This window comes from Cololabis saira, chromosome 5, assembly GCF_033807715.1.
Source record: "Cololabis saira isolate AMF1-May2022 chromosome 5, fColSai1.1, whole genome shotgun sequence".
NCBI lineage: Eukaryota > Metazoa > Chordata > Actinopteri > Beloniformes > Belonidae > Cololabis > Cololabis saira.
In genome coordinates, this window is record NC_084591.1 from 31,465,802 (window position 1) to 31,477,988 (window position 12,187).

The 12,187-nt window shown below is 44.5% G+C and overlaps 1 protein-coding gene across 1 annotated transcript; it reads left to right on the forward strand.

Moving 5' to 3' along the window:
* The first annotated feature begins 4,666 nt into the window (after nt 1–4,666).
* Nucleotides 4,667–7,949, forward strand: ccdc65 (coiled-coil domain containing 65). Its single transcript, XM_061722773.1, has 7 exons — nt 4,667–4,723; nt 5,462–5,497; nt 5,626–5,773; nt 5,855–6,022; nt 6,993–7,162; nt 7,617–7,764; nt 7,854–7,949. The coding sequence occupies exons 3-7, from the start codon at nt 5,645–5,647 to the stop codon at nt 7,947–7,949; spliced, it is 711 nt and encodes a 236-aa protein (XP_061578757.1). The 5' UTR covers nt 4,667–4,723; nt 5,462–5,497; nt 5,626–5,644.
* Nucleotides 7,950–12,187: the final 4,238 nt, after the last annotated feature.

The window sequence follows — 12,187 nt, forward strand, 5'->3', positions numbered from 1 at the left end:
CCGGGGAAAGTCTACGCCAGGGTACTGGAGAGGAGATTACGGCCGATAGTCGAACCTCGGATTCAGGAGGAACAATGCGGTTTTCGTCCCGGTCGTGGAACACTGGACCAGCTCTACACCCTCCGCAGGGTGCTCGAGGGTTCATGGGAATTTGCCCAACCAGTCTACATGTGTTTTGTGGATCTGGAGAAGGCATTTGACCGTGTCCCTCGTGCCATTCTGTGGGGGGTGCTGAGTGAGTATGGAGTCCGGGGCCCTCTACTAAGGGCTGTCCGGTCTCTGTATGATCGAAGCAGGAGTCTGGTTCGCATTGCCGGCAGTAAGTCAGACTTGTTCCCGGTGCATGTTGGACTCCGGCAGGGCTGCCCTTTGTCACCGGTCCTGTTCATAATTTCTATGGACAGGATTTCTAGGCGCAGCCAGGGGCCGGAGGGGATCCGGTTTGGGAACCTCAGGATTTCATCTCTGCTTTTTGCAGATGATGTTGTCCTGTTGGCTTCATCAGACCGGGACCTCCAGCATGTGCTGGGGCGGTTTGCGGCCGAGTGCGACGCGGCAGGGATGAGAATCAGCACCTCCAAGACCGAGGCCATGGTTCTCGACCGGAAAAGGGTGGCATGCCTTCTCCGGGTGGGTGGAGAAGTCCTGCCTCAGGTGGAGGAGTTCAAGTATCTCGGGATCTTGTTCACGAGTGAGGGAACAATGGAGCGTGAGATTGACAGGCGGATCGGTGCAGCGTCCGCAGTAATGCGGTCGATGTACTGGACCGTCGTGGTAAAGAGGGAGCTGAGTCGAAAGGCGAAGCTCTCGATTTACCGGTCAATCTACGCCCCTACCCTCACCTATGGTCATGAACTTTGGGTAGTGACCGAAAGGACAAGATCGCGGATACAAGCGGCCGAGATGAGTTTCCTCCGCAGGGTGGCTGGACGCTCCCTTAGAGATAGGGTGAGGAGTTCGGTCACCTGGGAGGAGCTCGGAGTCGAGCCGCTACTCCTCCACATTGAGAGGAGTCAGCTGAGGTGGCTTGGGCATCTGTACCGGATGCCTCCTGGACGCCTCCCTAGGGAGGTGTTCCAGGCATGTCCCACCGGGAGGAGACCCCGGGGAAGACCCAGGACACGCTGGAGAGACTATGTCTCTCGGCTGGCCTGGGAACGCCTCGGACTCCCCCCGGAAGAGCTGGAGGAGGTGTCTGGGGTGAGGGAAGTCTGGGCATCCCTGCTGAGGCTGCTGCCCCCGCGACCCGGTAACAGATAAAGCGGGAGAAGATGAGTGAGTGAGTGAGTGAGTGTATTATTGGTTTTATATATATAAAAAATCTTAGTCCTCTGCAGTTGCCACACCAGCGCACTTCTCCATTCTTTTGGCATCCTCTCACTCTCTCGGATCTTGTTGAGCGTCTGGTCTAGCGGGGAGGAAGCTCTCCGACAGAAAGGCATGTGTCCAGCAGCAGCCGCAGGGTGAAAGAGGGGAGCACACTCAATATCACTATATATACACTATATATACTCTTCATTAAAAGTTGTTCTAATAAAGCAAAATACAAAAAGCCTTGTTTTTTCTTTCCAGATCTTCATTCTCCCCTTCTTTCTTCTGGGTCTCAACAAGAGGACGTGCAGCTTTAGGGCGTGACACTATGATGCCCTCTAGTGTAAAACGAGTGCTATCGCTGGACACCGCTCACCTTCATTTCTGACACACAGTAATTGAATAAGAGTGCAGGTGAAAGCGTGCACGGCTCTCTGCCTCTGTTTGAGACGACCTGTCTCATGTGTGGCCCCTGCCCCATAGTGTGTTGCCTGTCTCCAGGAAATGAACTATAAAAGTTAGTTTCCTCGTTATCTATAAGACAAAGGTCTACTTAGACTTTGTTACATTTTCTGAGGAATATACTTGTGAATCAGAAAGGAAGTTCCTACTACCAAGGGTGTGAACAGGTCTGATACAGAGAACTTTTCTTTACAGAGCCATGGTTGGCTGGAACTCTATATCAGTTCATATTTCTCATGTAAGGAGCAAATATTGGTTTAAGATTCAGTTGAAACAATATCTTTTAAAATGTAATGAATTAAGTTTGAATAGAATTACAGGTAGTGTAAACCCCATCACAATAAAGGTTAAAAGTGGTCAATAATTCTAAGATAAGGTCATTTCAGGCAGGTATTGTTTATGAAGGTGTTTTATTTGATTTCATTTCTAAGTATTTATGGCTGAGAATGGTGGTGATTTAGTTCTCCTCTGTGTTGTCTGTGACTAAGGGAGTTGTGTCTATTATTGTGTTGTTTGTCATGTATGTCTGTTATGCATTAAGTGTTAATTTGTGTGTTGTGTGTACAGTATGTCGGACCCCAAGAAGAATAGCTAATGCTGTTGTTAATGCTAATGGGGATCCTAAATAAGACAAACAAACAAAAGCAATGTAAGTAATGAGATAATAGATCAACTTCGGTGTCATTGACAGCTACAAATAAAGCCAGAAATCTTTGTCTAATTATTGACTCAGACATGAACTTCAACAGCCATCTAAAGTTTATCACTAAATCTGCCTATTACCACCTAAAAAACATTGCTAGAATTAAGGGGATTCTGTCTAGAAAAGACATGGAAAAACATATTCATGCATTCATTTTCAGTAGGTTGGATTATTACAGGCCTTAACAAGAAATCTATCAGGCAGCTGCAGCTGATCCAGAACGCTGCCGCCAGAGTCCTTACAAACACCAGGAAACTGGACCACATTACACCGGTCATGAAGTCACTACACTGGCTTCCAGTGAGTCAAAGGATAGAGTTTAAAATCTTACTGCTGGTCTACAAAGACCTGTATGGTCTTGGACCAAAATACATGCTTGATCTGCAGAGGCGATTCTAGGGTCTGTTGGGGCCCTAGGCAAACATTTCTAGGGGCCCCCTCAAACCAGCGTTCATCGCCGTTATGTTATAATAAACTGACACCAACAAAAACTTTATGAAATTTTGTTTTTTATTCCAAATGTTCACAGTAAAGTTTCTGTAAATAACAACACTGTAATAAAAATAACAATTAAGTACTTTAAATAACAACGAATATAAACAGTAAACATAGTATGTATATATATATATATATATATATATATATATATATATATATACATACATACATACATACATACATACATACATACATACATACATACATACATACATACATACATACATACATACATACGGTGTATGCACTGTACGACGTGCACCGTACAGTGCGCGTCGCCGCGTACCCTACGGCGTAGGGTCTGCGTTGGTGTAACGCAGAACCATAAATCAGCCTTGACAGGTGAAGAGAGACGTTGCAGACGCAGCGTCAGCGAGCCGTCAGATGATGATGAATTTATAATTATCTGCGGGAATTTTACACAAAACTCCCAAAGAGTCCAACGGTAAAAATCTAACCTTTCTAAGCAATTATTATGTCCGCCTGCCCTAAGAAAACAAGTCTGAACGTCTGCCTCGTCAACTTCAAATTTGAAATGTCATGTGGAGTTAAAGCATCCGTCCAGTGGGAGAAAATATCTGCTCTCATCCCTTCTGTGGCGTTCATACAAAAAACAAGTAAATAAAAAGACTGTCTTGATTACTTGTTATACTGATTCGATAGCCACAGACACTGGACTTTGTTTTATTCCAAACAAAACAGATCTAAATAACTAACAGAGCAATAACAAATGGGCTCGGGGCGTACTGATAATCTGGGATAATTTTGTCACTTGTGACCCAAAGACTGTGTGATGACTTGGGTAACTTTGGTTACGGCATGTGTTCTATGTCCAGATGTGGTCCAGGGTTATAGATCAGCTTTGACAGCGGTTATGAGAGTCAGGCGAGTCCTGAAGACCCAAGATGCAGTTCTGGACAAGGCTGAGGGCCATGGCAGGGGCTAGACTTCTTCAGAAGCTTTTTTAGGTGGATTCCTGATTTCATTTTGGTCACAAAGTTGATGTTATCTGTCTGGCTTTTTTTTTATACTCCTTGTTCTGGTCAAATGAGTTTTTTGTTTGTTTACCCCATCACTCGCTCCGCTGTCGGTTTCTTGATGAAACGGTGTTCTGCCAATTTCTGCTGCTTTGCCAAAAAATGCTACCTAAAGGTTTTCTACCTTTGTAGATGTATGAGCTACAATTTTACTGTGTTTTACTTCCTAGCCCACTTCCCCCCTCCCCCCCAAGTGGCCCTTGTCTCTTGCCAGGCCGTCATTGTAAATAAGAATGTTCTTAATGACCTGCCTTGTTAAATAAAGGCCAATGACTGAATGAATATCAAATAAAGCCATAGAATTGTTTTTTTTTCTTCTCTTTATCGTATAATGTTCACAAAGTGTAATGCATTCATGTCATGGGTAAGTGTATTTTGAAAGATCAAATACTCAACATCCCATATTATCCATTTTACATCGTGCAAGAAATTATGCAAACTTTGAAAATCGACTGTGGGCATGCGCAGAACCAAAAAGTAGCATTTCTCGGCACAGGTAGCAGAAATTGGCAGAACAACGGACCATTTTGAATTTGCTTCAAAAACAAAACAGATATTCACCAACAACAGAAGAGTACAATAAAACAGGAGTCATTCTGACGCCGCTGCTGTCACGTGACCCGTGGTCGCTCGTGAATGAGTGTTGTGGTTGCCATGGAGATTGACCACAAACACGCCGGAGCGACTGTTTACTGGAGGTTTTTCTTCCCAGGTGAGGCACAAACAACCACAAGAGTCTCACTGAAGGCCTTTCAAAACGTTTCTTTGTTGTTGTTTTTATTTAATTTGTTTTGGGGCGTTATTGGTTTCTGTGGCTGACACCGGGCGGAGCCGCGGACGGAGCCAGCAGACCCGTCCGCTTTCTTGGCAGGAAGGACGAGATCCAGCCTGAAAGTTGTCCAAAACCAGCACAACAACCGGTCCACGATTTGTAGAACCTGGCTCCGCGTGTGTGTTTTGGGAGGCATTATTCTCAGGGGTGCAGATCCGATGTCAGGATTGGGGGGGACACCAACGTGATTTTAATTTTAAATTTGTTGCCAATATGCAACTCATACCATGCCATAAATTGGTGAAGGCTCGCCAAAAAATACTGCACAGGGAATCATTTATTGTACTTACCTTTCTTGTTTATTTGTCCTAAACAGCCAACAGTGTGTGTCACTGCTTTAACTGTTATATTCGTAAATCATAATTTTAAGGGTTTTGGGCATGTAGTGTCTACTCATCTCAAATTCTTCTCACCATCTTCCTTTTATCCTATGGGACTACTTTATGCACGATCAATTGATATATGGATGAAATATGGAACTGATCACGTTTTAACACAGTTATGGTGGTAAACAGTTCTAAAAAAAAAGGACCCATTGCTAAGAGCACAATAAACACAGCACAAGTTGACCCAACATCAAATTTATTTACATAAATGTTTTCATCTGTCATTTTCCAGGACTCCCTGGAAGAAGAGATCCTGTATCTTAATAGGGTAACTCTTCTTGTCTGTATAAATCTTCTTCCCCCCACACACACACACACCACTAACACCAACTTGTTGCAGTTCCCTGATCAGCAACTTCACAAATGACCATCACTCATGGCAATGTTTGTGTCTAGGATAACAAGAGGAGGAATCATGCCAAAGAAGACACAGAAGGGAGCAGGGAACACGGATGAGGAAAACTTCCTGCAGCTTCAGCAGAGAGTTCAGGCTGAACAAGAGATGTCCAAGAAGAAAGAGGAGACTCTCACTCTGTTTCTGAAGGTAACACCGGTTCAAACCCCAGAGAGCAGAGCAGGTAGCTGAGCATGTCCTGAACTTCTGTCCTCTCTTGTCTGGACTCAGGACAAGCTGCAGAGGGAGGAGAGGTACACGGCCGTGAACCGGCCGAGGGTGATGGATGACTGGCGGACGACCCTGCGTCAGACCAAGGCCGCTGAGCTGCGCAGGGAGGCGGAGGTGATGCGGCAGACGTCCGAGAGGGAGCAGGACGAGCTGGACGCCGTCATCCAGGTGGAGGGACCTGTCGCCTGTTTACTTTTCCTCTGCCTTGCGTCAACTTGCTAATTGTACGCAGTACTGGAGTTGAGGGGGGATGAGGGGGGGTGGCATCCCCCCTGAAATAAAAACGGTCAAAATCATCCCCCCTGTAAAACTGCCATCCCCCCTTTCCATCCCTTATTTCATTTCATCAATGAATGGAGCAGTAGCTCTCTCAGAGTCTTTAAAGCCAACCTGAAAAATCTGTTAAAAGCTGCTCAGCTCTGTAACCATTAATTCGGGCTCTCTTCTGGGTGTGTGTATGTGGGATAAGGGATGGGTGGGTGGGTGGGTGGGTGGGTGGGGAGCGTGTCAGGGTGGGGGGATTGCACGCAGATGTGTGCAGCCATGTTGTTTTAAATTGTGTTCTAAATATCCGTGTATTTTTCTTGGTATTGTATTACTTGTTACTGTATTTCTTTTTTATTGTGACCTTTCAAGGGACTGCAGATGCAAATTAGCTTAAAGCTATAATCTGGTGCAGTGCATCAGATGGCAACATTTATGTTTTAACTGTACACTGTCCCTTTTTGAATAAAATTGAATTGAATGTGGTATTACTGCTATTTCAACATTTAGAGTCATCACCAGAAAAATAACTTATATGACAATTTTTCAACTGTTTCAAGTAAATTTTCACTTGAAATAAGTAGGAAAATCTGCCAGTGGGACAAGATTTATCTTCTCATTACTAGCAAAAAAATCTTGTTCCACTGGCAGATTTTTCTACTTATTTCAAGTGAAAATCTAATTGAAAGAGGGGAAAATTGTTGTTTTTTCCAGTGATGAGTCTTGTTTTAAGTGTAATGAGATTTTTTTTACTAAAATGAGACATTTTAACTAGAAATAAGACAAATATTCTTGTTAAGATTTTGAGTTTTTGCAGTGATCCATTTTACTTATTATTATTGTAATAAGTACTTATTGTACGTTTGTGCTGCAGAAGCTGAACCGTGAGCTGCTGGGGGCGGAGCGTCAGACGGCGCAGGTGCAGTGCAACCACCTGCAGCATCTGGACCGCCTGCAGACTCAGCAGGAGAGGCATGTGAGCTGGCTGCAGGAGCGCTGGGAGGGAGCCCTGGAGGAGCTGCGCTCCAGGAACCATGCTGAGAAGTGAGTTTGCACCTCCTGCAGGCCGCACGGGGATGAGACAAAATAACGTCTGTAAAAACTGGCACGCCCTCTTTTAATCCAGAGTTTTTTTTATGCAACAACATGTGGTCATTGCAGATAGTTATCGTGTAGGAGATACAAAAGAAGAAAGTAAAAGTAGACGCTACACTCAAAAAACAGTAAATGTTGATGCAGCCAAACTGGCACAAACCATGATGCTTCAACCACCGTGTTTCCGAGTTGGGGGAACATTTGGATGCTGGAATCCTCTTTTCTCCTGAGTCCCTGCCGGAGAAAATAATACGTGTGGATGAAAACTTTTATGAATCATGTGACATGTGATCATATAAATATGTATATTATATAATTTCCCTTTGGGGATTAATAAGTATGGAAGTATGGAATTAAATAACTGCGTGCGTGAGTGCTGCTGTAAACACTGTCCTGTTTGTAGGAAGCGGTTTTTGGCTCTGTCCGAGCAGAGAAACCAGAAGTTCGCGGAGCAGGTTGTGGTGGCAAAGCAGCGCAGCTCCGACATGATGGAGGACTACCGGAGGCGGCACGAAAAGATGATGGCGTTTTGTGAAAGCCTTATGCCCTTGGTATCACACAGAGGCAGCTCAGACATGTCGGTTCTGGTTCACCTCAGAGGTTTGTCTCGTTTAAGATGTGTTTTTGTCTCTGTGGACAGGACGGCGATGAGTCGGACGAGCTGGAGGAGCTGGACAACCCCGGGGTTACTTCTTTAGCAAACTCAGTGAGTCCCACAATGCATTATGATAAGTAGTTCACAACCGACGTCAGTAGACTAGATGTAGGAAGCATCACCTAGTCATCACTGTCTCACATCCATAAAGTCCCCAACAACAACCAGGAGTTACAAACAACCAACCAGGAGACACGCCAACCAGCCAGGAGATAACAACAGGACTTGACAACATGAAGAACTAGATAATGTTAATTTCCTGCTACTAAACTTGGTTTAGTAGCCCCTGGTGGCTCCTGGTGGCTCCTGGTGGCTTGTGGTGGCTCCTGGTGGCCCCTGGTGGCTTGTGGTGGCTCGTGGTGGCTCCTGGTGGCCCCTGGTTCTTCTTACACAGTCTGTGGTTTGCCTCTGCAGGTTTGTGGCGTCAAACAGCTGCAGCCACGGAGGCAGCGCCTCAGCATCGCTCTGCAGAATCCAGGGCGTGTGAGGAGGAGCAGAGGCGGTCTGAGGCCCCAGCACCAGCACACTTGTGTCCCAGATGGACCCCACGCTCTGCTCACCTCCTCCCGGCACCAAACGGACTCCGTCCCACAGCCCGCAGACCGTCTCCGTCATCGAAGCTCCACACGCCGTCAGATACTTCCTGTGATACAGCAAAAACGCAGCTCTGCTCCAAAACCCCCTATGATCTCCAAAAAACCTGTGTCATTCCCTTCACTTTGAGACGGTTAATAAAATTACTTTTCACCAATCACGTCCCTCCCTCTGTTTTATTTTTCGGTGCTCCGTTGTCAGACTTCTCACCATCCATACGCAGCAGGGTAACTCGTGTTTTATTCTTATTGAATATACACATTTTTTTTTTACGACAAATAAAGAGGAAAGGGTGTCACTAAAGTTAATATAAAATTTAAAATATATACATATAAAGATCTTGCATGGAATAATCGTGTGAATTTCGAGCAAAGCACTGCTTTTAGCTGGAGCAGGCCCGGTTCTACAAGGGTGCAAAAGCATGCATTGCACCCTCAGTTTATGTGTTTGCATGCTCAGTTGAAAAGACGAAAAAAAACTGACAAGTGCGCGTTAAGGCTGATTTAAGGCTGATTTATGGTTCCGCGTTACACCAACTCAGAGCCTACGGCGTAGGCTCTGAGTTGGTGTAACGCAGAACCATAATTCAGGCTTTAGTGTACATCACTCATCTGCATTACCTGCACCAGCAAGACGCTGCTCTCTGCTGAACCGTTAACACGTTAAATGTAGCATTTTCTTTGTTCTGCAGCGATATTACTGCAAAAATGCACTTGAAAGACACTTTAAATATTATTGTTTGACTGGTATCATTCCACTTGAAATGACTGTCATGTTTAGTGATGGTTTTGAGCTGTATAGATACAAATAGTTTATTATTATTTATAGTTTATTAGTTTTATTTTCAGGGTAAAAAAAATCTGTTGCTAGATTGTCTGATGGGTGAGGTAGCCCAGACTAAATGTAGCATTTTCTTTTTTCTGCAGCAATATTGCTGCAATAAAGCATTTGAATTACACTTTAAATATTCTTGTTTTGCTAGTATCATTCCGCTTGAAATTATGGGAAAATGCATAATTTAGTGTTGAATAAGGTGCCAGGCATGTGCACCCCCTCTGATTTGAGATGCAGCCCTAGTCATAATTTTCTAGAACCGGCCCTGCTGCGAGTCCTTAACAATCAAAAAAGTTCCCAGAAGGACCAAGAGGACCCAACAGCCCCAAACGACCCCAGTCCCACTGCTGCAGCCTTCAGGGGTCTGATTTCCCAGCAACAGGGAGACACATTGATAATGGAATACATTGTTGGAGATTTACAGCCTCTGAGTAAAGTTGAAAAGCCACCAGGTCAATACATGATTGTAGACAACAGGGGTCTTCAACCCTGGTCCTCGGGACCCCTGTCCTGCATGTTTTAGATGTTTCCTTGCATCATCATCACACCTGATTCTGATTAATGGCTGTCCTCAGCTTGTCATCCAGGTCTGCACAAGTCTGTTAATGACACAGTCATTTTTATCAGGGTTCTGAGGGGAAACATCTAAAACATGCAGGACAGGGAGTCCTGACGACCAGGGCTGAAGACCACTGGTATACAGTGAACAGTTTTAGGATAGGGGGGCGTTTCATTCGTAGGCTACTTCTCAACTAAAAATATTGAAATGAACTGAATTTGAACTAGTTCAAAATGAAAATGGTGAACTATGAATGTGAACTGTTGATTTTTAAACTATGTGAACTGAACTTTGAACTAGTTCATGAGAAGTATGAACTTGCACAACACTGCTGGATGCTGCTGCTGATACTGAGCATTTGGAGGTTAGCCCTGAAAATATTGATGATACATTGTTCTTGAAGAATCTTGCTCTCTTTTATCTTAAGCTACAAGCAAAGTTGCTTGTATTGATCAGATACAACTTGTTCTTCTCTGTAAAGAACAAGATTTCAAGCATTTTGGTCAGGAATTGGTCTTGGGTCGCCTGGTAAAAGATCTGGAAGACCTCGAGAGCAATGGTGTAGTCTTACCTGATGGACAATACTGTAAAGGAGTACTGCATGCTATTGCTGGTGACAACTTAGGGTCACACGGAATTGGAGGATTTTTCTCGAGAATTTCAGCACGAGTGTTAATTTCTGCAGATACTGTGAAATAGATAGAAACACATTTCAGACAGATCCTCTCAGCAGGGCCACTACTCACACAGTGCAATCATACAGAGAGCATGTTCAAAGACTTGAAGGCAGTTTAGTCCAAAGTGGAGGTATCAAATTTGATTCCTTGTTCAATGAACTGTCCTTCTTTCATGTATGTCAGCCTGGACTGCCTCCATGTATTGGCCATGATTTGTTTGAAGGAATTATAGCCTCTGATCTCGCGTTGTACATCCAACATCTGGTGAAGGTCAACAAACAGTTCACTTACCTTGAGTTGAACCGAAGGATGAATCAATTCAAGTATCTAGGGAATGATGCCCATGACAGACCTTGTGAAGTGACTCCAGGAAGTGATAAGCTGGGTGGGCATGCTGTCCAAAACTGGTGCTTGTTGCGGATGCTACCAGTGCTCATTGGAGAGAAAATTGATTCTCCAGGTGAAAATCATGCTTGGCAACTGATTTTACAATTAAGAGAAAATATTTCTATAATTTGTGCACCAGCCATTTAAACTGAACACATAGCATATTTGAGAGTGCTTATTTATGAATATTTGTATTTCAGAAAGCAAGCTTTCCCTGATCAACCCCTGAAGCCAAAGCATCATTCTGTCAGCCACTATCCAGAGCTCATAATCCGCTTTGGGCCACTAATTCGTTTCTGGACACTACGATTCGAGAGCAAGCACACTTACTTCAACGAGAGTGCAAGGAAACTGCACAATTTCAAAAACGTGTGCTTAACTCTTGCAGAGAGGCATCGACTCCTCCAGGCGTATCTTAATGCTGGCAATCTCTTCCCACCAACTGTTGTGGTGGAAAAGGCAACAGAGTTTTTTCCTAGGGACTACAATCATAGCATCAGGGAATTGGTATGCTTTGATTTTGGGCCTGACAATACTTTGATTTTCTCACAGGCAACTGTGAAAGGCACAAAATACAAAAAAAACATGCTTGTTGTTATTGATGAGAGTTCTGAGGGCCTTGTGATTGGAAAGATCATTGTGGTACTTATCCACAACGATTCAGCAGTGTATTTTATTACTGAAATATGCAAGGCTATGCTTCTCCATGATATAGGTGTTTATGGCTTCAAACCAATTCAGGGATGCTGTGCTCTCCTGCTCAGGATCTAATGGAACTGAAGACAGCCCACCCTCCTCCCACATAAGGAAAGCATGGCCAGAATCATTTCAGGTGCCATGGAACCTCATGCCTGCAGACATTCGCTCAGCCATATCGCATGGTAAGAGGCCTTCACCTGCCGCACGGCGGCAGATGGTAAGAGTGGTAGCAGATGAGACTAGGAAGAATGAGCCAAACCCAACACGCTCACAGTGCCTTACGGTATTGCTCAGCAATATCCTAACAGTTTTGCTGATCAACTTGACAATGGTCAACTCCTGGGAAGTGGATAGACATCACTCCTAATCCAAGTCAAAAATCAGATTCAAAACCTAAACCGCAATAGCAGCTTTCGCCAGCACCGTTCATCTGGCAATGGTCAAAAGAGAGGACCTACTGACACGTATGGCTGTACCAGATTCCAGCCCAGCCTTCCACCAGAGGAGACTGAAGACACAGTGGAGAACAAACGTCAAAAACTGCAAGAGATCTACAGTCGGGATGGTAT

Bases quoted from the DNA above. Each gene is read 5' to 3' on its own strand.
- ccdc65 (XM_061722773.1), top strand. From the start codon at position 5,645: ATGCCAAAGAAGACACAGAAGGGAGCAGGGAACACGGATGAGGAAAAC. The intron at 5,774-5,854 runs GTAACACCGGTT...GTCTGGACTCAG, and splicing joins CTCTCACTCTGTTTCTGAAG to GACAAGCTGCAGAGGGAGGA. The intron at 7,163-7,616 runs GTGAGTTTGCAC...TCCTGTTTGTAG, and splicing joins TCCAGGAACCATGCTGAGAA to GAAGCGGTTTTTGGCTCTGT.